The sequence below is a fragment of the Gadus macrocephalus genome, chromosome 2 (genome assembly GCF_031168955.1).
Source record: "Gadus macrocephalus chromosome 2, ASM3116895v1".
Lineage (NCBI taxonomy): Eukaryota > Metazoa > Chordata > Actinopteri > Gadiformes > Gadidae > Gadus > Gadus macrocephalus.
The window spans coordinates 6,544,829-6,572,079 of NC_082383.1; the positions used below are offsets into that span (position 1 = coordinate 6,544,829).

The 27,251-nt window shown below is 43.7% G+C and overlaps 2 protein-coding genes across 6 annotated transcripts; both read right to left on the reverse strand.

The window, feature by feature from the left end:
* Positions 1 to 1,603: 1,603 nt before the first annotated feature.
* LOC132446849 (cdc42-interacting protein 4 homolog) lies at positions 1,604 to 18,079 on the reverse strand. Of its 2 annotated transcripts, XM_060037390.1 has the most exons (15): positions 17,704 to 18,079; positions 14,400 to 14,515; positions 13,559 to 13,615; positions 13,061 to 13,208; positions 12,553 to 12,615; positions 10,553 to 10,657; positions 10,139 to 10,267; positions 9,878 to 10,024; positions 9,396 to 9,581; positions 6,391 to 6,555; positions 5,527 to 5,636; positions 4,965 to 5,097; positions 4,529 to 4,617; positions 3,840 to 3,997; positions 1,604 to 3,193 (listed from the first exon to the last, which is right to left on the reverse strand). In XM_060037390.1, exons 1-15 carry the CDS (start codon positions 17,725 to 17,727, stop codon positions 3,042 to 3,044), a joined length of 1,782 nt encoding a protein of 593 aa, XP_059893373.1. In that variant the 5' UTR covers positions 17,728 to 18,079; the 3' UTR covers positions 1,604 to 3,041. The 2 variants fall into 2 exon arrangements, with proteins under 2 accessions (XP_059893373.1, XP_059893382.1); XM_060037399.1 differs by lacking the exon at positions 6,391 to 6,555.
* A 153-nt stretch (positions 18,080 to 18,232) lies between these two features.
* LOC132446835 (vascular cell adhesion protein 1-like) lies at positions 18,233 to 25,765 on the reverse strand. 4 transcript variants are annotated; one of them, XM_060037360.1, is made up of 8 exons: positions 25,606 to 25,765; positions 22,794 to 23,078; positions 22,363 to 22,626; positions 21,585 to 21,914; positions 20,867 to 21,157; positions 20,401 to 20,673; positions 19,571 to 19,900; positions 18,233 to 19,203 (listed from the first exon to the last, which is right to left on the reverse strand). In XM_060037360.1, exons 1-8 carry the CDS (start codon positions 25,658 to 25,660, stop codon positions 18,908 to 18,910), a joined length of 2,124 nt encoding a protein of 707 aa, XP_059893343.1. In that variant the 5' UTR covers positions 25,661 to 25,765; the 3' UTR covers positions 18,233 to 18,907. The 4 variants fall into 4 exon arrangements, with proteins under 4 accessions (XP_059893343.1, XP_059893334.1, XP_059893359.1 ...); XM_060037351.1 differs by having other exon boundaries at positions 20,401 to 20,664; positions 20,837 to 21,157; XM_060037367.1 differs by lacking the exon at positions 18,233 to 19,203 and having other exon boundaries at positions 19,794 to 19,900; positions 20,339 to 20,664; positions 20,837 to 21,157.
* Between the last annotated feature and the right edge of the window lie 1,486 nt (positions 25,766 to 27,251).

The following is a 27,251-nucleotide window of genomic DNA, read 5'->3' on the forward strand; positions in this document are numbered from 1 at the left end:
TTCATTCGTCAATAATAGCCTTAACTGTTATATAGCCGAACTGGCGGGCAAATGGCCGCACACCATCATCAAGGTTTCTGGCCATGAGCACCGAGGGGAAAATGTAAACAGTAGTGACAAAAACAAAACGAAATTCCATGGATTATTGGTCTGAAATGCTCAATACAATTTCAACCACTTTCTGTAACCATGGTGCCGGAAAGACAACTAAAGAAAACGTCCATGTTGGCCTATACCCCCCCACGTCGTCGTCTCAGCTATAAAAGTACACAGCAGCCAATAACACACTGGAAGGCTCGTTTACACAATCCTATAGGCTACCGACTTATCTAGAGGCAGAGAAACCAACCCACGTGGAGGACGAACCAGTGAAAGCTTAATGGATTAACGTATCGAAGTTGAGTAAACGAGGTGGAGGTTTAATTAATTGAACAGCGGTTTCACTTTGAAAAGCGGTATTCCTCCAATGTATCAGTTGGAGGTGGATTCTAATGCATGGATGAATGCATGCATATATAACTGTTTAAATCTAGGGGTGACGACAAGCTAGAGTTTGACCACTGGACCGTGTCAAACATCCAAATCCCATATTATGCTGTCAATCAAAACAGCCATTATACAAAATAAAATTGTTTCCGATATGGAGATTTCTCACAGCTGGGAAATAACTATGGAATCTCTTAGAGAGAGAGAGAGAGAGAGAGAGAGAGAGAGAGAGAGAGAGAGAGAGAGAGAGAGAGAGAGAGAGAGAGAAATAGGGAAGGAGGGAGAAAGAGAGAGGGCAGCAGAGAGCAGTAGGGGTCGAGAAAGTGAGAGAGACACTTTCCTAAACCCGCGCTTTCCGAACCACTGGAGCAACTCCCATCTTTAATCCTGTTGTGACGCACGAAAGATACATTTTGCGAGCACAAATAGAAGGTCATAAGACAGCCAAGCGGTAAGCGTTATCGCCACCTTCTCACGCACCCACATAGCTAGGCTGGACACGCTGGACAAAGCATATCATGTTGGCTAGAAAGGAGCGATCTGATGGAGAAAAAAAAAAAAAGACAGCTGACCTTTAACATACGGTGAGACTAATGGCTTTGCATACAGATGCTGATAGCCCCCCCATCGACTAGCCGGTCGTTCGGTGGCAACTTCACTTAATCGCCCTCCCCTCTCACTGCCTCATACGGAGAGGTGCAGTTCGCAATACAAGGTGATACATCCTCTATTGATTTAACCTTTCCTCTCGAAAAAATATATATAAATAAAATGGGCACAATGGTCCAAAACCAGGCCTTGTTTTGGTGAGAGAGCTGAATGAATTGTGGATTAAATAGTTTGTAAGGGGCAAAGCAGATGGGTAGTGTGATTTAGGGGGCCATTATAAAGAATATTTTTTGAGTGAGTGGGTTTCAATCACGTATTCAAACAAGTAATGAAAATGTAATCGCAGATGGGAGATGGGTCCACAAGGCTTTAGAAACGGCTTTAACAGTGGCAACACTGTCACCTGCTGGCCATGAGATGTATGTTCAGACCACAAAGTGTATTACCGTTCAACAAATTAATATTTTTTATAAATCCCAAATAATTTGTATAGCCATTTACGACCATGAAATGTGCTCCACATTTATTAAATCTTAAAAAAAAAAAAACGAATGTAAATGTGAGATATACAAAATGCTTTTAACCAGAAAGGCACAATGTCAAACAGCAACATAAAACTATGACAACACAATATAGATATAAGTCAGTTAGACCAACTGCAATGCACAAAAAACACAACATAAAACATTTAGTGAAGCAAAGACAAACTAAACATACATGCACCTTTATGGCAAAATAAGTAATCTTTTGACAAAGGTACAATTCTTTATTCATAGCAGTCTCGGTTATTAAAAAAAATGAAAATAAGACAATAGTGGTGTTGTTGATGGCTAAAATATATTATTTATGACATAAATACGATCGCCTCAAGACAACTCGCAAATGTGTGTGCAAGGAGAGAAGAAAAGTGTAACAACATCCTCAACACTAACAGACAGACTTTCCTGTTAAACTGGAATCTCTTATTTCACAACAATATACACACTCCTAATAAATTATCCTTTTTTAGTATAAACAAACAATCTGGAACCCTATAGAAGCCTGGGGGGAGGGATGCAGTCTCATTCTTGTGTGTGTGATGTCGTTGATGACACTGGAAAGTATATGGTGAATTGTTACTTTATAATGTGGTCTGCGAAAGCAAAACGCACAGGTAGCAGCAAAGTTACTTTACTGCCATTAATGCTCACACACACGCATAGCAATAAATAACACACTTTTAGTGATTTAAATATGCTGTGTTTCAAACCACATTTTGGATGACGGAAGATGGGGACAATAAAGCCAAATTTGATTTTGATGACTGAGTCGTCGACGAGGAAACTCTTTAAAGTCTTGGTGTGAACCCCACAGTATAAAGTAATCCCATGTTTCCCGTTCTGCTCCTCTTCTCTCGTTTAGAATCCGACTCCCTTCTCGTTTTGGGGGCCCCCGAGCTGAGCTCCGGCACCCTGACGTTGTACACCTTTCCTCTCGACCTCGGAGGCGCCTGCGTCACCCTTCGCTGGGCCTGACCGTGTTCGCACAGCCGAGACGCAAAGCAAGAAAAACGCCGTACAGACACACGTGGCTTAAGTTGCTCCGTATATCTCGGGTTAAAGGGGGGTTAATATTACATGACGAGGGGGGGGGGGGGGGTCCGCGGTTTGTTTTTATTCCCTTTCATAAGCGTTTCCGTAGGGACATTGCGTTCTGCACCATCCATTTCTCTCCCTGTATGGCAGTGCAACGCACTTCCAAAACACTCCCATTCCCTGTGCCTCTTATGACCATCCCGTTCCCATCCGCCGTGGTCCCACCCACAAGCTGTACTGTACCGTCCACTCCTCCCGTGTCGACGATGGGAGGGGGTGGAAGGGAGGTAGGGGTCGATCCCGTGTAGCCCTGTATTCCAAAAATGCTCGTTCTTCAGCAGACAGCTTTTTCCCCCCTGAAGGTGAAAACCCTCATTTGTTGAGGGCGATGGAGACGTAGGAGGTGGGAATGTAGCCTTCGTCGCCGTTGGTCCGTCGCACGCGGGTCCACCCGTCTCCCTTGTCCTCCTCCACTACGTCCAACACCTCGCCCTCCTGCATGGAGATGGTCCCTTCGCTGGCCCCTGCGACACAAGAGACATAGCAAAAAATTAATATGGGATGGGCTGTACACCATTTAGGATGTCAGGGTCCCGAATGGACCGTGGCATCCACAACAACTTGCCAGGGAAACATTACAATCTGGGAAGCCTAACCCTTAGTCGGACGCGGACATTAAATACATCGCTTCTCAGACCACCATCACCATTCACACAAACACCGCGGCGTTATAAAATAAGTGTCAGAAAAGCCCATCTTTCTCGAGACAGCGCAGTCAACCGCTGCCTAGACAAAGCTCCACACATCCACACAAACCGCACCATCACCGCCTCTTGGTCGTGACGTCAGACTACCTCGGAAAAAGGGTATTCTGACGTCAGGAAAAGAACGGCACCTGCTTTCACAGCGGATTGGAACATTCACTCAGTGTTTAAGGAGAATGGCAAAAACATAGGATCTTACCACTATTTCCTGAAAAATTGACTTATTTCAGTAACGGTGATGAAATGGCATAGAAAACCATGTTGACGAATTACTACGTTTAAAACAAAGAAAATGTGATTTTGGGTCCACCTGCTCTTTAAAGTACTTTGGCTAACATGATCCGTCCAAGGGAATACACATACATTAAGAAATAAAAGATGGATGGTGACTCCAGGAGTGACATACCAGGAAAGTTGTACATGGCTGTGCAATTTCCGATAGCAACGGTCGGCTCTTCCTCCTCCACCTCCTCCTCCTCCTCCTCCTCAAAGTCGTCATCGAACTCTGCGTAGATGGCTTGGGAGTGGTCAGGCGTGCCTTCGTCAGACTGGGCTCCGTCAGGGCTTGAGGGCAAAGAAGGGACGTTCGTTAGAGTCGAACAGGACACTATGTGAAAGCACTTTGTTTCCAACCGGGCTGAGTCACAGCCACCCCTTGCTGTGACTCGCCTCTCCTACTCTCTGAAAGAAAAAAGGGAACTCCCGGAAACAGCTGGGAGGGGGAGGGAAGAGAGAAAGAGAGAAAGAGAGAGAGAGACTTTAAAAGCCACAAGGCAGCAACATAACAATACACACATTCCAAACTATTAGAAAGGGATCGACATTCTCACATTTTACCGACATTTCCCCGAGCGCTTTAGGCACAGGAAATGTAGAATGCATGGGAACCAAACGCTGACGATGTTCAACTTGTGGGTCAATTCAAAGTTAAGCCTCTGCACTTCACATATATCATTGTACGTCACATTGAGTTATAATATAATAACAAATTGCTACCTCTTTAATGGCTATATCGCCGTAAATGAGTGAGCGAGTGTGTGAGTGTGTGTCATAATCTCACGGGGAAGAGTAGCACGTGGACAGCAGCGTTCATACCTGTATACATCATGAGCGCCGTTGTTGTTGAATGACTGGGATCGTTGCTGCAGCCGGCTCCCACGGACCCCTGCTTCTGCTACCCAAGTCTGTAAGGTGTGTGTGTGTGTGTGTGTGTGTGTGTGTGTGTGTGTGTGTGTGTGTGTGTGTGTGTGTGTGTGTGTGTGTGTGTGTGTGTGTGTGTGTGTGTGTGTGTGTGTGTGTGTGTGTGTGTTAAACAAGATAGAAAATACGGAAACATAAGATGGAGCAAGCAAATGAGAGAAAGCAGGATAGAAACAAAACCGACAATGTATGCAGTTAACCGGTAAAACATCCTCAAATTCTTGTATTTCTGCCCCTCACCCAACAAATAACCACATCTGTCAATGCACAATGGCGCTTTAATATTGTCTGCAATGAGCCCTCATACAAAACAAAGGCAGGGTGGCCGTACCTCATACTTGGCCAGCTCCCCTCTGAGCCTCTCAATGTTCTGGGCCGTCTGGCTGTTCTGGGGGGCTAAGCTGGCTGGGTCTCCCATCTGGGGATTCTTCTCATAGACATCCCTCATCTTCTCCAGGGCCTCACTGGTATAGCGGTGGGGAGAGAGAGAGAGTAACGGTGAGAGATAGGTTGGAGAGTGTGAGAAAGAGAGAGATGGAGTCAGGTTGGTGGAGATGAGGTGCTCAGTGGGGAACAAGATTCCCTGGGGATGGCAGCACCAGGTAAACATGCACACACACAGGGGTTTGACGCACACACACACACACACACACACACACACACACACACACACACACACACACACACACACACACACACACACACACACACACACACACACACACACACACACACACACACACACACACACGTTAATGCAGTGTGATTGCAAACGTGGTGGTTATAATAGGAAAGAAAGAGGACAACAGCAAAGTAGACAATGATGCAGATGCACCCACACACTCAACCTAAAAAAATAAAGTAGAAAAAATCATGACCACACAAATAAACACCTCTGATCCACTTCCTTCTGCAGCTCTTTGGCAATCTCGTCGCGTTTCTTTTGTAACCGCTTCCGCCGCTGCTCAGGAGGGAGGTGGCCGAAGTCCTCCGTCACCGTGGGCTGCGTAGTACACAGGAAGTCAAGCGGGTGCCCAGGGCAACTGTTTCCCATCTCAGTAACCAAGGTGACAGAAACAACCCCCCACGCACCCCCACAGAACACCAACAAAAAACAACAGGCCTCAGGTTTTGGTTCAGCCCAGAGATTCAGCGCTCATCTGACCGACTCAAATGGGAGTCTTACGAGAACGTTCACACTCGGCCTAGAAGGTGATTTTGAATGATTTTGAACAGTGAGCTGGTGCCAAACCAATGTCCTTTTTCCCCCGCCCATACATTTAAACATTGACGGTGTGTTACAAAATAAATCCCACGTTCAAGACATATATACGTTATAGGAGAGCAGTAAAGAGCTGTTCCATTGTTTCACCAACAGGTGGCAACACCCCTCACTACAAGCAAGACGACTGGCAACAGGCCACATAACACAGTGTTGTGTTGTGGTCGTGCAGTTACACCGCCAGCACAAGCTATGAGGATAAGCAGTGGGCGAGACTGAGGCTACGGTCTCTAAAGTTTCATTGCAGTAAGGATGTGTTAAGAGTGAGTAACTTCTAAAATTCATAGAAAAATAAGTCTAATATCTTTTTTTGATTAATTTATGGCTAGAGCAATTCCTGGGGCCAAACAGGGTCTGGTTGACATTTTGCGCCGTATAAAGCCATAAATATTTGTCCATGTTTATTCCCTGCCGCTGGGGTGTGTAAACAGCACTCACACACACGAGCCGCGACCTACCACCTGGGTGGACTCACCGATCTGCGGAGGGTCCGGAAGGACGATATTCTGGGTTTGACTGTCTTATTGATCTCCTTCAAACAGTACGACAGGGGGTCCCGGCCAAACTTTGGGGAGGGGGCTCCGTTAGAGGGTGAGGGGGTCGGAGGATTGCTGGAGGGGAGGATCGTTGATGGGGAGAGCTAGGGGGGTGGGGGGGGGGGGGGGGGGGGTTAAAGACATCCGACAAATGCAGGTGAGTAGATGGGGGGGGTGTAAGGGGTGGGGACGATAGTAGACGGACGTAGGAAGAGGGGGGGGGGAGAGGAGAGGAAACAAGGGAAAGAAAAAAAATGAGACAGTCAGCACCATGAAGCACTCACACCACGTAGCCAACGCAGGGAGACAGTAACCCACAGAGGATAAGCCCGGAGAGCATGAACGCCAACGACGACAAAAACAGACGAATAGCAACAAAAACACAGGTTAATCTGCCTCCTTGTTGCTTCTACCTCACGAGACACACAGACACAGGGCGATCCGGCGGGCCCCTGGCACAGGCCATAGCAGGAAGGCTAGATACTAGTAGCGAGCACGTTTCTCTGGTTAAGCTCCATCTGTTGAGCCCATGGTTGGCTCATTAGCTGAGCTCAATTGTCTCTCGATTTTCTGAGAGATGTGTGTGTGTGTGTGTGTGTGTGTGTGTGTGTGTGTGTGTGTGTGTGTGTGTGTGTGTGTGTGTGTGTGTGTGTGTGTGTGTGTGTGTGTGTGTGTGTGTGTGTGTGTGTGTGTGTGTGTGTGTGTGTGTGTTTCATGTCCCCAGCTGGTCAAACGGCCGGCCCTACACCAGCCTCCCTCACTCTCTTTCCCTCTCTCTGCCTGACCTACATACGCAACAGAAGGATCAATGGGGCTGTAATGGTAGCGTGTTAATGTCGTTATCATAAACAGCCCCTTCATCTGAATTGGGCTGAATGGATCATTTTCTTTCCTGGTCTGATGATAATGATAAAACGCCCTGGTCGACCAGTGCGGAACAGAATAAAGGCTGTGCTGCCACACCAACTACTGAGCTCCAGGAGAGAGATCAATCACTGTCAGACGCAGCGTCTGACGACCCGGTCAGAACAGGTGAGGGGGGGGGGGGGTGGCAGGTCTCAGCCATTCGGCTAAATTACACAGGTGGCTGAAAGGAAGCAATCAGCCGGTAATACTGCGAATGCTGGGGTGTTGGCAGTCCCTGCCAGTTCTAAGTACTACTACTCATACATCCAACTCTCCTCCCCTTTCTTTTTACCGCTTCAACCCTTCAATGATTCAATGACACATTTTATTGATACGTTTTGTATTTACTCCAGTATTGCGTCTTAGATATCATGCATAGCGTCCTTGAGTACAACGATATGGTTCATCAATGCTGCATCAACTACTAATAATACTTCTACTACGACTTAAGGTGAAGGAGATCACAAAACAGTAAAACACACATGGGAGCGGTGGCAGAACTGCCATCCGAGTGGACCCGAGCGAATGCCGGATGTCTGCGTAGAGCGACACGTGACACATTGCTCACGCAAGACTAATGGCCTCCCGTCGAGACAGCGTGACTGATGACACACACAGGAAGGAACGTGCACAGAACAGCGCAGCCAGCATGCGAGAGTCGAGACACGTCAGACATGGGCGAGGGGGGGGGGGTGAAGAGAGAGAGAGCGAGAGCTGTGCGAGTTAGCTGGTTAGTGGTCAGCCACTGGTGACTAGGGTTTCATGTCGGACAAACCCTGGAAGCTCAGGGCCATATCTTAGGAATGTTTCCTCCCCAAAGTTATGATGCAGGCTTTGGGACGAAGAGGGGGGGGGGCCTCGCATGGTCCCGAGCGCACAGGGAGAAGGCAACAACAAGCTGCTCACAACCTGAAACTCTGCGTCCGTGCGCGTGGACTCGGGCCAGCGTTCGTGACCTCGAAAACCTTGCGTCCATCCACCGATAGCTGGCACAGAGATGCCATTGTGGCGCCAGACATAATGCTAAATTCTGGCCCAGCATAATAGACGCAGTGTGTTTGTGGATGCCTGTCGACGAAAAACTCAATGTGGTTTGTTCACGGGGCCGGGCGAAAACACAAGCCCAGCAGAATGTTGACTGTTGACTGCTGATTGACCTATCGGATGCCATGCTGCAGAGAGAGAGGAGGGTCCAGGTTGTTTATGGGCTTGGACGGAGGGTGGGGCTTGGACGGAGGGTGGGGTGGGGCGTGCGGGGGAGGGGAGGGGCTAGCTTATTGGTTTACATCCAAGGATAGTAGTCGAGCAAGAGGATCTGTACTGGAAGGGTAACTTGGTGCATCTCAGTGTATGTGTAAAAATAAGGCTGGTTCATGCACGTACCAAGGTGCGTGTTTTAAAAAAACGAGAAGGATCTTGAGCGTGTGAGTGTGTCTGTACAGAGCTGTCATAAGAGCTCTCAGTAAAGGGACATTCCTGGGCTTTCAACCGTCAACCACTCCATCACCATCCTGCTCCATACACTACCCTAATCCCCACTGGCTGCTTAATGCTCTCCATCATTGATGAAGAGGGAACAACAGCTTCTTATGGTTCCATTGACTAAACTTAAAGGGCAAGTGCACTGATTTCTTGAGAAAAACAAGCAACAACACATGACCTCTATCATATTTTAAATGTATGGGGTAGCACGTCAATAACATCCACACCAATGCAAATGGTGTCGGTGACGCTGTCGGCTGCCAGCTCTTTATCTCCAGAGCACACCATGACACCTTTGCGGTATGCAAAGGTGTGCGTTGGTAAACAGGAAAGCCCAGACACAAAAGCTGTGCGACTGGGCTACCTACATGAAAATCAGAAACAACTGAGACAATATCTAGGTTACGCACCGCTGTAGATATTCGTCTCGGTATTAACTGCACCTTCATCAAGGTGGAAGTGTGAGCACTAGCATAAAAAAGGTAAACAAACATAGGATGTCCCTACATATTAATAATAATAATAATGATTATTAAGTACACTCGGAGAACCCTACCTTGCTCTTCTTCAGCAGCCAGGATTTCTTGTTCCGGTTCTTCCCGAGCAGTTCCAAGGGCCCCTTGGGCGTGCTCAGGCTGCTGTCCGAAGAGGTGCGGTTGATACCCTGACTGTAGTCTTCAAACTCGATATCTCCCGGGCGCTCGAAACCAGACTTGTGCTGCTCTACCAGAGCCAGGGAGTCCTGGGACCCGCATGGACACGTGCGAAACAGGAGGAGGAGGAGGAGAGGCAGAAGATAAGAGAATGGAGAAGAACATTAGAAGACACAAAGCCAGAAGAGGAAGCAAAGAAGGAGAAGGGGGGGACGAAAACGGGGGAGAGTAGGAGAAAAAGAGAAGGAGGAAGAGAAGGGAGTAATGAACACCGGTATAAGGAACGGTATAAATCATTTGGGGGGGGGGGGGGTCACACTGGCATAAGGTCACACATAAGGTTTTCCATTGTCGCTATGTCCATTTGTTTAAGACTCCAACTCACGTTCCTCTGGTTAACATTACAGCCTGCTTTATGGATGCCCTCCAGGCACTTGTCAATGATGGGCATCACATGCTTCTCCGTGTCCGAGAACAGGACGTAGCCGTCGGCTAACCGCTGCCCTCGCCGCTCATCCATGTCTTGTAGTTTCTAATGAAAATAATTAAGCATTATTATTATTATTATTTCAGAAACTATCAGATTACAGTGAATGACACGAGCGGGAAGGTAAAGCCGCGTGTCAATCTTCCGTCCCCCGCTTACGTTAAAAATGACCGGCATGTCGTTAAAGTAAAACTGGTTCTGCTCCTTGTTGCACTTCTGCAGCTGGGCTGCGTAGTCGTTCTTGCATTCCTCCGCTATCCGTGACCGCATGTGGGCCTGCTGCTTAGCCTGATGACACACACACACACACACACACACACACACACACACACACACACACACACACACACACACACACACACACACACACACACACACACACACACACACACACACACACAGAGACACAGAGACACAGAGACACAGACACAGACACACACACACACACACACACACACACACACACACACACACACACACACACGGTCATGCCAGGTGCGGGAACCACCACAGCCCCGGTCAGCCGCAAACCACGCCCAGGTCAGAGGTCACGGGTGTTTCTGTAGACCTTACCTTTCCCACGTCGGCCTTCGTGGCGTTGATGTCCTGGTCGGTTTTCTCTGCGTACGCGGCCGACCGCTCTGCTTCCCGCCACTCTCGTTCAAAGCGTTTCTTACTCTGATACAGGGTTAGACATTGTTTAAGAAATTATTAGGAAAAAAGGGTTGGCATGCCACGATGCCTCTGTATGAAATACTATTCGTGAGTTGAGCATTCCTCGTTGTTGTTCTTAAACGAGACAGCGGATGCTTTGGAGGCGTTATGTATGCCAGTGATTGCTAAACCAGGGTATGGATTTATGATGCAGGTCTCAAGTGAAGATCTGTAACCATACACTCTCACGCATGTGCGCTAAGGGTGGGAAAAAATAATCGATTCTTCGATGCATCACGATTCTCGCTAGAACGATTCTGTCTCTATGCAGATAAATTAATAATCTGAATTGCCTGCTGCAACGTTCTGTTCGCCAGAGAGGGATAATTTTTGTAATTTTAAAATTATTGAATTTATCTTCAGTGTGTATTGGCCAATCTGATTTGTCTTGACACGATTGTGATGCAGCCTACGCATAGCGTGCGCGCAAACTCACAGCCAGACACAAGAACTCCTTCTCATTCAAGAGCAGCTTTTCCATTAATGACATAGAAAAGAAAGATTAGAAAGAAAATAAAACTGAAACCAATTTTGTGAATGCTTCCATATTGTGTTATAATGCAAGCTGCATTGATTATTGCATTGTTCATAGAAAGTCATATTTGTGACAAAAGCTTTCTCTTATGAAATATTAGATAAGTAAATTAATCTGTTGATACCTTTAATGATCATCACAAAAGTGTACTAGAAAGTGATTAGCAAACTGAGTAGCAAACCCAGATGTATATATATATTTTTGAAAATCAGGCATGGAAATGTACCTAAAAAAATTGTTGCATCGAGATGCTTCGATAATGGCTACAGAATCGAATCGTTTGCCCTCATAATCAGAATCGAACCGTGAGGTGCCAAGAGATTCCCACCCCTAATACACGCATGCACGTATGTCACGGGGGGAGACCGGTGATCGTTCAGTTCATGTTCATGTTCAGATGCAGGTCTCAAGTGAATGAATTGTTACCATAGACACTGACGCATGTGGGTACACGTGTACATGCATGCGCGCATTCACGCATGCACGCAACGTGACGGAGGAATCCCATTAAACTGGATGAGAAAGTTAGGGTGGGTTTGATCATATCATTATAGCAATTTTTCGTAGAAAAGGCCCTGAGCTAATATCGTTTTTTGCTCATGCAGGTCCCAAGGGTTGATGGGAGTCAATGCAACAAGACAACTTGGCACTGAACCGGACAGTCAAAATATAATTGTTAGAAATGTTTACCAGTGTTGTTATTTTAAAGAATGTTTCATTTTCAAAAACAGGGTTAGGCTGATGTTATCGATGATGCAAGGATAATCATTTCATTTGCATAAAGATGGAGTGATACTGCAGAGCTAGGCCTACTAGGTTAGTTGATCTTTCCTGCTTTCCCTCTCACGTCTTGTTAGATACATCCAGCAAAATAATAAAAAAAGCTGCTTGTTTAATAGCCTATGTTTTATTGAAATTGCCTATATTCATTGCATAAACTCAAATGGTGGGATAAGCCTATACAGGCTATTTAATTGCTGAAGTAACTAAATAGCCTATTATAGAAAAAATGTTATGCAACCCTAAACAGCTATCAACACCCCATTTCTAACCAAAATTGGCCATTTACAAAAGGTTGCCGACCCCTGCCATAGACACTGACACACGCGACAGAAAAGACCAGTGGCATTCGAAGACCGGCGCATAATCATTCATGTTCATGTTCATGAATCTCACGTGAAGAAACCAAAATAGCATGGCAACATAAGGCCTTCAAATAAATATAGCCATGGTTCACTCTAAGGCGGGGGAGACGAGAGAGGTTTACGAGACGGAGAGAGAGAGAGAGAGGGGGAGGTTTTCTGTCCAATAGGACTCCACTCACACTGTCGAGTTGCTTGTAGGAGACCTCCAAAGTCTGCTGGGCTTTTTTGGCCTCCAACAGATACTGTAGACGGGGTAAAAATAGATGGCAGAGAAAGTAATGACAGGGAGGGGGGAGAAAGGGAAGGAGGGAGGTGGGAGGAAAGAGGAAAACTGGTTAGAGGACCCACCGAGCCTCACTGCAGGAGTGCCGAGGCAGACCCAGCTAAAGTTGGCAGTTTTGAGATAGAGTCAGATAGGCATAAACAATAACAACAAGGCAAGCAGCACAAACAAAAGCAGTGCGTCGCTCAGAGACATTACGTCGGCTCCACGTCAACACGGCGGCATTTGAAAATCTCCCCCGGGACAGGAAAACAGCCCCCACCCTTATAAGGAACTGATTGCAGCTTCCTTCCTGCCTGCCTAAGTCCTTCCTTGGACTTCTAAACAATATGCACCCCCTTTGTCGCTCAATCGTGCTCCTCTCTCTCTCTCTTCCCCCCCCCCCCCCCGGTCCCCAAGCTCACCGTCTTTCGCTCCTGCTTCAGCTCCTGGAGGTATTTGGTGAGCTCGATGCATATGTTCATCATCATGTCCTCCGCCACCAGCTCTCGCTGGCCAGCGTAGTCGTTCATCTCGTTCAGGATCTCCGTAAAGGACTGGAAGCTGGAGACCCTGCAAGGGGGAGGAAGGGCTGATAAGACACACAATGGGGCCAGGACCTTGGAATACCACAACATTGGAAAAGAAGAAGGAAAAGTGAAAAGGCATTGTGTGGGCCATGTGACGTAACGTGTGCATGAGCACATGAGTATTTTACGCTGTGAGGAGAGACTATAGCATCTACATAACATTTGGATCGAAACCAGGGAGATACTGATTCGAGGAAGTGAATCGAAAGTATTATTAAATATACCAGAAAAAGAATCAAATGTGTCCCAATATAATGTTTTCTGACAAGGGGAGACGATCAGAATTCTGGTCAAATGTTTGAGAAAAAAAAACGGAATCCTCATGGGGCTCACCGGCATTCTGTCTCATCTTTACTGCCTCGTTTGGGGTAATATTTCTTTGACAAGTTCCTGCAGAGGAAGAAAAAGAAAAAAGAGGAAATCAATGGATCACTGAACACATTAATTCTTTATTTACACTGAAAGAGGAGAAGGAAGGCACAAACAAGCAGGGGAAGCAGGACAAAATGGATGACGGTTAACCAATCTGGTGCCATGTTGTCATGTTCTATTTGGTGCAAACTCGGCCTGGCCAACAGACAACCGGCCCGGCATGGCTCCGTTAAAACAGCAATTACTCTTCTAGTCTTCCCTGTTTCACTCTCCTTTCCACCACATCCTGTGCTGTCATGTGCCAGTCTGCTCCCACTTCCTCTCCAGCAGAGCTAAACTAAACAGATGTGGGCCGACACGCTGGACTGCTGCTCGGAGAGCAGAAGAGAGAGAGGGAGAGAGGGAGGGGGAAAGATAGGGAGGGAGAGAGAGCTCACAGTGCACAGAGACAGCTCTGCTGCTGGAGAATGAGGCCAGTGTTTCAAGTTTGATTCTGCCCAGAAGTAGTCATATGACCTCACATACATTTCATAAATAGCCCTTTAGTGCATACACATGACAATGTTAAATACACACAAATCGCTGAGCAATAACACAGCCAAAGATAACAATGTATACATTAACGATGAACCGATCAGTAAAATGCATGAATCCAAACACAGCATAGCATTGAAAAGGTACACAAACAAACACACAGTCACACACACACACACACACACACACACAGTCACACACACACACACACACAAGAATGCCTTTGACTCAGCCATTATAGCAGAAGCATGGCAAGAATGAGACTTACCTCAGTTGCTTTGCATAGTTTTGTTCTATCTCAGTCCTCTCCTTCACAAACTTGACATACTTCTCCACCAGGTCCAGTCCAGACAGTGTGTGTTTTTCGATGATGTCATACTGGTCCTAAGAAAAACAACGCAACAATGATAGACTTATCATGAGATGAACATTATCAAAAAGTTGATAGAACCCCACTGGTATTCGGTATAGGACCCTGAACTTAAACATCCTATCACATATTCAACCGATTGCACACATGTAGTGGGTTTTAAGAACTGGGGTTGCATCTTGTGTTGAACAGAACATTTCACAAATACTTTTCTGATCTGAGAGCGAGTAAGCGACAGAGAGCCAGTCTGGGAGGAAGCAGGATCTGCTCCTCTCATAAATGCTGTATTCTCCCCCTGCAGTTATCCAATCTCACATCAACACACAGTCTCCTCATCTCCTTTCGACTTTGTTCCTGGCTAGGATCTCCATGACACCTTCAAGCTCAGACAAGTCCACTGGAGATGATATCTCAAGGCTAGACCAAACCCCAACCGTCCCCTCCCACAACACAGCCTCGGGGACCTCGCTTCCCATCTTGGGGTGTGTGTGTGTGTGTGTGTGTGTGTGTGTGTGTGTGTGTGTGTGTGTGTGTGTGTGTGTGTGTGTGTGTGTGTGTGTGTGTGTGTGTGTGTGTGTGTGTGTGTGTGTGTGTGTGTGTGTGTGTGTGTGTGTGTGTGTTTAAATAATCCTGGTACGTTAGGGCATGTTTTTCTTTTCTTCCAATTTATTTTCAGATCAATACAGATCCATCAGAGCATGATAGAGTGCTCATAATACCAAGTTATTTAACACATTGTACTGAATTAATTTCAATAATGTTTAAGGCTCTTACTTCAGTATGGTTTGTTTGATTAAATCCTTTCCTTAGACCTAGACTACCTGCATAAATTCCATCGATTCATGGGTATTAATGGAATAATTCTGCAATGATTATTCAGTGGTGTATAAAGTACTAGAAAGCCACACTTAAAAAAATATGGTAAAAATACAGAGGTCTTAGTTGAGAGAGGCTCTGATAAGGGTTAAGGGAAAATTTGTAAAAATCATTCTGCGGCTAAAATAAATGAGCCGTTACCATCATGGTTTGATAGTCCTCGGTAGTCATCAACAAACGGCATTTGCTCCTTGGGATGAGCTTTCAAGCTAATATTCACAGTTGTGATTTTCCAGCTTATATTCTATGGGTCTTGATGTGTCTTAACTTGTCTGTCAGATCTGCAGTTGCACACATCAGCAATACGCTAAAAAGTACAAAGGCCTTTTTGAATAATCCAAAAATCCCTTTAGCACAATTTTTTTATTATGTAACCAGTAACAAAGAGTCATATGCAAATGCATTAAAAGTAAAAGTTAAAATAAAATATATGCAGTGAAGTCAAGGGGAAAGTTGCTTCAAATATTAAAACCCCAGTAAAGCACAGAACCAACTTAAGTACCGTTACATTACACCAATGTTATTATGGGGTGTATTTCTTCGCCCTGGCAAAACTGTTATTCTAAGAGGAACAAAACGAAAGGATGGTCACAAAAAAATCCACGTGTTGCATTTTTTATGCAGGCAGTCACTTTGCAAATAAATGCAATATGCCAGAGGTATTTATTTTGATTGAGTCATACATTAACAATTTTGGGCATTGTGGAACTTCATCTTCATAGAGGTGACAAACCGGTCGCACCGGAATGTTTTTGTACTCCCAAATACCTTCTGAAGCTCAGGTATTCACGTCTACATTTCATCTCACCTTCTGCCATACAAGTTCTAGTGACGAAATGATGGCATCCAAACAAGGAAGGGTGGCTGACTCATAATGCCACTATGAGACGCCTTCGAAGAAAAAGATCAGGCATAATGATAATCTAAGAAATAAGAAGTCATTTAATGTACTTTTGAATGTGGTCATTACCATTACACGACTACAAATACAACTAGAATATGATTTCCACAAGCCCTATTGTCGATATCAAACTCAACCCCAGTAGCTCCTGCCTATGTTTTCAAATCAGCCAGAGCTCTAGCATAGCAGTTGGTGTTTGGAGAAGCACTTTTGAAAACATGCAGACACCAACATACTAAACCTCTCAAACTTTCAGTACCGAGTCCCATTTCAGTGTCCCATAGGCAAGACCCACCCAGGCAATACTTAGGCCCAGGTATAGGTTTAGCCCCCTAGCTTTTACTAGCAGGGCTAATGCACATGCGGTTCTTAAAATAGCCTTGGATTAATGTCAAGGCGGGCAGTGGACAGATGCCATAAATCATTCTGTTGAAGGAAGATTCTTCTTAGCTGAACTTTACCACACATTCCACCATCTTAATCTGGTACCTTGAACCATTGAAGCGACAAGAGGACACATTTTGGTGTAACACAAAAGTATAACGCAAAAGTGTGCAGGAGTAACCATATTCTAAAAGGAAACACAAATAGTTGTTCTCCCTTAACCAATTCTTAATGTATACAGACTTAGGGGTTTGCATTTTCTTTTTTTGGTGCATTTAATGAGGGCCAACTAATAAGGATGTGTCCCCTATGCACTGAGCATGGAAAGGGGACAGGGGAAGAGGCCTAGGGGGAGAGCAGTGATCCATTTAAGCTACACAATATGGATTGCGTGCGCGTGCGCGTGTGTGTGTGTGTGTCCAAATCGGACCGTAATGGAAGTAAATATCAATAGACACTAGAGACGTTATTATATGTTGCCTATTAATCACTGGAGTGGATTACACTTAACCCCCATTTTCTGAAAAGATCAATGCATTATCTGAATTGGAATGCATAAATGCTGTGCGGTGACCAGGTATGGCAATTATTCTGCAATGATTTAGGCTCCAACTACAGTGTCAGAAAAACAATGAGAACGAGGTCCACATATGGTTCGTGTTCCTGCAGTTAAAACAAACATTTCAACCTAAACACGTATGGTTCAACAGATGGTTGAGCAATGTTTTCTCCAACCACGCAAAGACGATAAATGGTCACGGACAGACAACAACATTGACTGTTCTGATCATCTAAATCACTGCACCATATCAATGCTAGGGTTTTGCGAGGTAGGGGCACATTTCACATGAACTGAGAATGCTTATTTAAAGGTTTATTAGAAAGTATCATCAAAGCTGCACACTCTGGACTGTTTACGAAAAATAATTGGGGACGTCAAAACATGCCTTCGAATGCCGCGTTAACTTTTACACAAATATTTTTCTCCCAAACAACACTAATTAGTAGGAATGCATAACTATGCCGATGAAGTAAACTCACCCAAAGATCCGTACCCCAGTCCATATTCGTGTACGTCCCAATCCGCCTATCCCTGAATACAAAGAACTTCTCCCAAGTTAACGTTATCCCCACCACTCGGAGGATGGTCTAATCCCGGGATGTTAAACTCCACCAAACACACCCGTTTGTTGTGTCTTTTTATCCAACACTGGTCCGCAACTTGTTATGTAGTTGACCGCGGACTTTCTCTCTGTCTACCGTTGGTCTTGTAAACCGAAATATTTTTTTCAAAGCCAAGAGAAGAAGGATAAACTAGCTTTCATATCCGCGTCACTCCCAAATCCTAATTCTTAAAGGGACAGTTCACGTCCAGCGCATGGAGCACAGTGTCAAGGGGTGTTCTCTGCTGTCTGACTACCGTCGTACGCCTCGGTCACACGCATTTTAACTGCTACGTTTCTCCCTACTTTTTTCATTTGTACATTAGCCATATAAACCCTCCAAATCGACCTGAATGTGGAACATTTCCAAAATACATGTGTGAAATTAATTTAAATTAGGCGTTAACTTCCACAAAAAACGGATATTTTAATCAAATAACAAAATAAAAGCATAGCATAGCTTTCTAGCATATATATATACACAAAAAAATATTATTAACAGTGATTAATTCATCAAATACAAATAAACAAATCAAAAGCAATGAAAGAAATCACATTTTTGCTCGTTCTTTATACAACTGATCATAACTTATCGTTAGTGGCCACTACAACTCGTGCAGAGGGACATCATTATTTCTGGCGCTTATTAAACTATATCTACCATGTTTTTTTGTGCAATAGTAGTAACACAAGATCATGATAATGATAATGACCAGAATAACAACCAGTATCAGATAGTAGGTAACGCCAGTATGATCTGAATGCAAACAAAAGAAAGGAAACAAAGTATGAAATATATATTATTTATATTAATTTAAAATAAAAATGTTGTTCATACATAGGCTACACACACACACGCGCGCGCGCACACACGCACACACACACACACACACACAAACACACACACACACAAACACACACACACACACACACACACACACACACACACACACACACACAAACACACAAACACTCAGATACATGGACGCACACGCACGCACAAACACACACACACACACACACACACACACACACACAGATGCATGGAAGCACACGCAACCGCACATTCCCACACATTTTAATTAATAATGATAGAGGGGTTCAATACCTCGAGGGGTTATCGTCAGTGTAGTTTGCCATGTAGCAGTACCAACTTCATTCGTGGCAACGCAGTTGTAAATTCCACCGTTGGCCGACGTGGCCCTTGTGATGCTAACGGTATGCTGGTGACCCCGTGTGGTTGCCCTCGCATTGATAGCAACTGGGTAATTGCACTTGACTTCAGGAGGCGGGTTACCCTCAGCACTGCAGCCCAAGGACACATTTCCGCCTGTGACCACTTCCACGGAATCTTGCTCATCAGTGAACTTAGGGGCATCTGAAATCGTGTAGAAAGTGAAAGACATCATAAAACGCAACTGACTAACATTATACATTATACTTAATTATATTTTCAATTTGTATTGTCATTATTATTATTATTATTATTATTATTATTATTATTATTATTATTAATATAACATAGCCAACTTATGTTATAACAATATAAGTTATTATATTATTATGTTATAATAATAATAATAAATAAATACATTTTATTAATAAGGCACTTTCGATCAACTTAATGAGCTCAAAGTACTACAATGCACATTTAAAGAAATACAACATAAAAGACGAACTAGATTAATACTATAATTATTATTATTATTATTATTATTATTATTATCATACCATAGCCAACTTACAATGCACAATGACTTGGAAGGCTGTCGATGTGTTAACTTGCTGTGAGGGTCCATCTTGTTTGAGATCCAAGATCGTCAGACATGTGATCACGTCATCACTATAATTTCTAAAAGCGGTGATTTCCCACGGGAACGACACATTTTCAGGCGTCTTTGTGAGATGGTCATCATATGTGTGTGTTTGAATTATTTCCCCCTTCCAGAGCCAGGACACAGTGAGGGCGGCTACAGGAGCCACGTTGAAGACGTCACACTGCAGTGTGTACCTTCTGCCCTCCTGCAGTGGACCACTGTGGTTCTGCACAGAGATGGACACCGTGTCTGGAGTCTCTGTCAAAACAACAATATGGAATTACAAACACGATAACGTTTATCAGAATATCATCATTATTGGAGGTAGAGGACATACGCTCACTGTGCTTTGTATATGTGTGTGTGTGTGTGTGTGTGTGTGTGTGTGTGTGTGTGTGTGTGTGTGTGTGTGTGTGTGTGTGTGTGTGTGTGTGTGTGTGTGTGTGTGTGTGTGTGTGCGTGTGTGCGTGTGTGTGTGTGTGTGTGTGTGTGTGTGTGTGTGTGTGTGTGTGTGATGTGTGTGTCTGTGTTTGTGTTATATCACTGGACATTGGACAATGAATGTCCGGACATCAGATCTAGTATTCAAAGCTTTGAAGGTCAAGCAAAGTTATTCATAAATACACTATTATTATTGTTATTATTATTATTAGTAGCAGTATTAGTATTAGTATTATCATAACATAGCCAACTTACAATGCACAATGACTGGGAAGGCAGAATATTATCATTATTAGAGGTAGAGGACTTAAGCTCACTGTAAAGTGTGATGGGCAGGATTACGGAACACTGTTGATCAGAAAAAGTCCCAAAGCAGAAGGGCTCAAATGTCCAGTGTTCAAATTTTTCCACATTCCAAGTAGCAGACTTATTGTCAGGCATATTCAAATTCCATTTGCCAATCGGAGTCTCCCAGCTAATGATGTCAGGCTCCGCAGACGTTGTGGAAGGCCTACAGATGACTGACAACGAGGCTCCGTATCTCTCCACCACCCTTTTGGGAATAAACTCCAGTGGACATGCTATTGGATGTCAAACATAAACACATGTCATGTGCCCAATTTTACCATTTTAATGTACATTTATTTTCAGAAAATGAAGGTAATAAACTTTTAAATGATATTAAATGCAACAACATTGATAAAGTAATGGAATAAATTGGTATTGTCCAGTGGTGTGAGAGATGTGGCCTACCTGTTGGCTGGTTCATGAATGTTGCGGTAGTTGTTATTGTTGTTGCGGTGGTGGTGGTACTGGTGGAGGTCTTTTTAACCTTCACATTAAAAGTCTGTAAAATTGTCCCATGTCGGTTGGTGGCTGTGCATGAATAGTTTTTGCTTTGGGAAACTCCTATAATAAGGAGAGTGGTCTGATTCTCAGTGGTGCTCAACGTGTCATTGTGTGTGTGCCAGCTGATTGCAGGAGCAGGGTTCCCGCGCGCTGGACATTCAAGTGTCACATTGTCGCCCTCTGTCACATTTCGGATCAAAGGGGTGAACAGGAACTCGGGAGCATCTGTAAGACAGTAAGTGGCTGCTTAGATACCATGTTAACATTGTTAAACATAAATGTTACAGAAAAAATATTCTAACTATACAATTATATAGCGTCACAAATTAAAAAAAAAAATGTAACATTGGATCTGTGTGTGTGCGTGGGCGCGTGTGCGTGCGTGTGCGTGTGTGTGTGTGTGTGTGTGTATGTGTGTCTATGTATGTGTGTGTACGTATATGTGTGTCTGTGTGTGTGTTATATCACTGGACATTGGACAATAATTCTCCAGATTTCTGATCTAGTAATCAAAGGTGAACAACTTTGAAGGTCAAGCGAAGTTATTCATTAATACACTATTATAATTGTTATAATTATGATAATAATAATAATTATTATTATTATTATTACTATTATTATTATTATCATCATCATCAAATAACAAACTTACAATGCACAATGACTTGGAAGGCTGTCGATGTGTTAACTTGCTGTGAGGGTCCATCTTGTTTGAGATCCAAGATCGTCAGACATGTGATCACGACATCACTATAATTTCTAAAAGCGGTGATTTCCCACGGGAACGACACATTTTCAGGCGTCTTTGTGAGATGGTCATCATATGTGTGTGTTCGAATTATTTCCCCCTTCCAGAGCCAGGACACAGTGAGGGCGGCTACAGGAGCCACGTTGAAGACGTCACACTGCAGTGTGTACCTTCTGCCCTCCTGCAGTGGACCACTGTGGTTCTGCACAGAGATGGACACCGTGTCTGGAGTCTCTGTCAAAACAACAATATGGAATTACAAACACGATAACGTTTATCAGAATATCATCATTATTGGAGGTAGAGGACTTACGCTCACTGTGCTTTGTATATGTGTGTGTGTGTGTGTGTGTGTGTGTGTGTGTGTGTGTGTGTGTGTGTGTGTGTGTGTGTGTGTGTGTGTGTGTGTGTGTGTGTGTGTGTGTGTGTGTGTGTCTGATATGTGTGTCTGTGTTTGTGTTATATCACTGGACATTGGACAATGAATGTCCGGACATCAGATCTAGTATTCAAAGCTTTGAAGGTCAAGCAAAGTTATTCATAAATACACTATTATTATTGTTATTATTATTATTAGTAGCAGTATTAGTATTAGTATTATCATAACATAGCCAACTTACAATGCACAATGACTGGGAAGGCAGAATATTATCATTATTAGAGGTAGAGGACTTAAGCTCACTGTAAAGTGTGATGGGCAGGGTCACGGAACACTGATTATCAGAAAAAGTCCCAAAGCAGAAGGGCTCAAATGTCCAGTCTTCAAAATTTTCCACATTCCAAGTAGCAGACTTATTGTCAGGCATATTCAAATTCCATTTGCCAATCGGAGCCTCCCAGCCAATGATGTCAAGCTCCGCAGACGTTGTGGTAGGCCTACAGATGACTGACAACGAGGCTCCGTATCTCTCCACCACCCTTTTGGGAATAAACTCCAGTGGACATGCTATTGGATGTCAAACATAAACACATGTCATGTACCCAATCTTATCAACACCTATTTTTATTTATTTTCACAAAATGAAGCTAATACACTTTTAAATGATACAATGAACATTCATAAAGCAACGAAATGCATTGGTATTGTCCAGTGGTGTGAGAGATGTAGCCTACCTGTTTTTGACTGGTTTGTGAATGTTGCGGATTTATTTTTAACCTTCACATTAAAAGTCTGTAAAATTGTCCCATTTCGGTTGGTGGCTGTGCATGAATAGTTTTTGCTTTGGGAAACTCCTATAATAAGGAGAGTGGTCTGATTCTCAGTGGTGCTCAACGTGTCATTGTTTGTGTGCCAGCTGATTGCAGGAGCAGGGTTCCCGCGTGCTGGACATTCAAGTGTCACATTGTCGCCCTCTGTCACATTTCGGATCAAAGGGGTGAACAGGAACTCAGGAGCATCTGTAAGACAGTAAGTGGCTGCTTAGATACCATGTTAACATCGTTAAAGGTCCCATGGCATGCCACCAGGTGTGGTGTGATCAGCCGGTACAAGCCGTTTTGGAAATCTGCCTTTTATGACATCACAGGTGGGCGTGTCCACCTAGATGTGTGCTGGAAAGATCAGTCTACCAGCCTACCCAGTGGACTGTAGCAAACGTTGCTCATCTATTCGTCACACATCTGTGATGTCATAAGGGGCAGATATTTTTGTGTGCGTGCGTGTGTTTGTCTGTGTGTGTTATATCACTGTCCAGACTTCTGATCGAGTAATCAAAGGTGATCAATTTTGAAGGTCAAGCAAAGTTATTCATTAATACACTATTATTCTTATTCTTATTCATATTCTTATTCTTCTATTATTATTATTATTATTATTATTATTATTATTAATTAAAAAACAATAACTGTAAAAACGAAAAATTGTGACAGGGCTGGTCATCTTTTATCTTTGAAAATGATTTTGCAGATTTCAACAAGACTCGTATTTTTTTTGCCTTTTGCCCTATTGCCCTTTGCCAAATTACCCTGTTGCGTATAATAATATTGCCTTTCGCTTAGATAAGCAATTCTTTGAATATTGCATGTTAGTGGGTAATAAATAGGTTCCCTTCAATATATAATTAAATGTTTAATTAGAAACAATAGGCCCCTTTATGGATTCAGCCAAGATGTGTAGCCTTGGCCATCACGAATCAAAATGGGAACTCGCAAGATCAGGATAGTCTCAAATGGCGAACGAATTCTACAGTAATGCAGGTCTATAAATAAATAAGATACATGATACATTATGAGATCTAATTTAGGTGTTGTGCTACTCTCGTAACAAAAACATCCCTACATAATTGTACGATCTAGGTACATTTTAATAAGAGCCAATTCATTCAATTAGAAAAAGGATAGATACACTATACCAATTTAAAGAGGAACTGAACTGAAATTTGAAGTTTAGTTGATATATCAGATGTATTGTCTGCCTTCTCATTGGTACAATAACTAAAAAGGCTGAACTTGCTAAAAGGGATTAAATTGTATGGTGAGGCAGCTGGGGTAGTCATACATTTCCACAGGCTAGCTTTGAATAGGAAACCAGCCCTTAATACATGGCAGCCTTAAAACTGACTAACCCTCCGATGTCAATCAGCCCCTGTCATGTCATTCTCCACAAGCTTGCACTCCGACCATAAAGTGTATAAACTATTACTCCGACGATATCACAGATCTATGTTTCCATTCCAACCCTGCGCATAGGCTGGATGCGCGCAGGGTTGATGCGCTCCACTTATTTTCGTGGAGAACCAGCGCCTTGAAAAACATCGTTTGTACAGCTCGTTGCGTTTCCGCAATGAGTCCGTCTTTACGGACGCCTCGTTTCCACATACACATGTTTTTCGTATCCGTGCTTCCGTAAATTTACTGAAGGAGTCGCTAGTGTTTTACGTACGGACATGAATTTATTTACGGACAAAAGATGGGGGAGCGTATTATAATGGCCGTTTTTAGGAGACCGGTACTTTGGAACATGGGGATCGACATATACAGAGATAAAAACAAAACCAACCAGGCTTGGAAAGAGATCGGCGAGGAGTTTTGCCTGCCAGGTACTTACATGTTTTGTGAAAAACATAAAAACTTTCATACGGTATCTCCGTAAAACGACGGCGAAAGTTAAATTTTTTGAACGTATATTACGGACATACCGGACAGACATTTTACGGAGGGGAGGAAAAACGGAGGAAAAACGGACATTACGGAGCATCACATAGGAATGAATGGACTTTCGGTCGGAGACGGTTGGATCGCATACGAGAATGTACGTATGTGGAAACGAGGCGTAAACGCATCAAAGGGAATCGGAGGGGGAATGATCGTTTTCGCCTTGTTACTTGGTTGCTATTTATGGAGCGCTCCAGTGTCTCCGCTCGGACGTCCCTTAGAGAGAGCATGGCCACTTCCAAAACTTCTCTCTCGCCGCACAGCATCCGAAATGCCCTATGCATGGTTATGCAAACTAATCCCACCATTAGATGGTCAAGGTTGACCGGGACCTCTCGTCAGCAGACCGATTCAATGGCAATGTCCATGCTCCGGCTGCACCCACACGCACACCAGTCACACCCACACGATCCGAACGTGGAGCTGGAGCCTGAAATTGATCCCTCTCCACCGGGTGGCAGTCGGGCAGTACAGGCATGTCCTTCACATGCTCAAACGCGTAACCAGCCATATTAAAATCACTATTTTCCGCCGTGGAGTGTAGAAGACGTCCACGTGTCTGCAGCAACGACCTATTCCTACCATGCCAATGACGTCATCGGCGCTCTGATACTAAAAGACGCATTTTCTTTTGTTGCTAAAAAAAAGCTATATATTGATTTTTTAAATAATTCTTTCATGACTAACACGTTATCGATGTTGATTATTTCAGTTCAGTTCATCTTTAAAGTGAAACATTAAATTGAATATATTTAATATAGATAACACTCACCACTCTGTGCAGTCATAAGCACCAGAAAGCACCATATCAAGACGTATTGCAACATGTTGCTAATCTTTGTGCCTGTGCGGACAGAATGATAGAGCAACTGTGATATGGCATCTTGGGGTGGAGACTTCCTCAAACTAAAAGAGAGCGGAAATGGTGGTTAACAACATCGGGTGTATGCTCATGCTCAGACGTTTTGCAATAATACTCTATGAAATGAACACTAACATTTTGCTCTTAAGGGATGCGGCTTCGGGTGCACAACTCTTATCGTATGTTTCCAGGGCCGGCGCTCGGCATAGGCGACCAAGGCGGGCGCCTAGGGCGGCAAATGTGTTGGGGGCGCGCCTTAATTAATTAAATAAAATATAAGAAACAAGCGAAATGAGACCAAACATGTTCCCACATGGATGTGAGAAGGGAGGGGCGTTATGTTGGGTGCGCAGTAATAACCAACAAGATCGCGTTACTTTCCAGCCAACTCTTTATAATAATAATAATAATACATTTCATTTAGAGGCGCCTTTCAAGACACCCAAGGTCACCTATCACTTTATCTCCGTTCTTGTAGGCCTATCAACATACATTCTTCTTATCCTCCTCTCGCATCCATCTGCATTACTACGCCACTAGAGGCTGTACAATTCAACTGACATAACTGTATGAGTAACTCAATGCAGTAGTGAACACAACATCTCCCCCTTCCAATAAAGGCGAATTCCTTCATAACAAAACTTAAAATTACTTTTGTAATTGAATTCAAGTTACACCACGCCTAGTAACATTTTCAAATAATAAAATGACAACCGATCAACCATTACAACAGCATTTATCAGTATGCATACCAAACATTTTCATGCATGCATTATTTTCTTTAACAACCAACAAAAGGCATATTTATGCAGCTTCTTTAGTACATGACATAATCTTTAGCCCAGGTAGGCGGTTGCCTAAACCTCTCAGGTCTACTGTCCACATTTGTCACTCGTTGAGGCTTGGTTTGTTCAGTGTCATTGTCCATAGTGTTCATTTCTGGTAGTACAGAAAGATGTGATGTGTTACAGATTCTACCATCATCCAACAGATAGGTGTATGGGCTTTTCTTCCGCACCACAGTTCTTGGCTTTGTGAACTTTAAAAAAATAAATAACGCCGTTAAAATTGGTTTGCGTTAACGCCGTTAATAACGCGTTTAACTGACAGCACTAATTTTAAGGAATGCCTCAAAACCTTTATATTGATTGTATTTATGAAGAATTTCCACTTTTAAATAATTCAACTCCCACATAAACCCCCAATGGGATTTTTCTCTGTGTTGTAGAAGTTAATAAGAATTTAGTAAATAATAAAATATCAAAATCCATAACTTTCACTACTGCCACAATAGTACTACCACAAAGTTGAGCCTTTCGCAGTGGTTGCTCATCGAAATGTTTAACCCTACCCTCTAACCCTACCTTGCTATCAAAACCTGTATGAAATGACTCACAACACCAAACGATGTCCCTGAAACACCCTAGCAAAGCAACCACCCACTACACCCTATCAAACACCTAGATTCCAGTAAGAACAGCATAGAATACCACATACCACAAACGAACAGTGTTTTTCAACCAGTGGTATGCTACCACAGATTTTATTCTTGTTTT

Coding starts and splice junctions, on each gene's coding strand:
- LOC132446849 (XM_060037390.1), bottom strand. CDS start 17,727: ATGGACTGGGGTACGGATCTTTGG. Junction 10,658..12,552: donor CCTACAAGCAACTCGACAGT/GTGAGTGGAGTC, acceptor ACCCTGTATCAG/AGTAAGAAACGCTTTGAACG. Junction 10,025..10,138: donor ACATGCCGGTCATTTTTAAC/GTAAGCGGGGGA, acceptor TATTTTCATTAG/AAACTACAAGACATGGATGA.
- LOC132446835 (XM_060037351.1), bottom strand. CDS start 25,660: ATGTTGCAATACGTCTTGATATGGTGCTTTCTGGTGCTTATGACTGCA. Junction 22,627..22,793: donor CACAAACCAGTCAAAAACAG/GTAGGCTACATC, acceptor GACATCCAATAG/CATGTCCACTGGAGTTTATT. Junction 20,665..20,836: donor ATTCATGAACCAGCCAACAG/GTAGGCCACATC, acceptor GACATCCAATAG/CATGTCCACTGGAGTTTATT.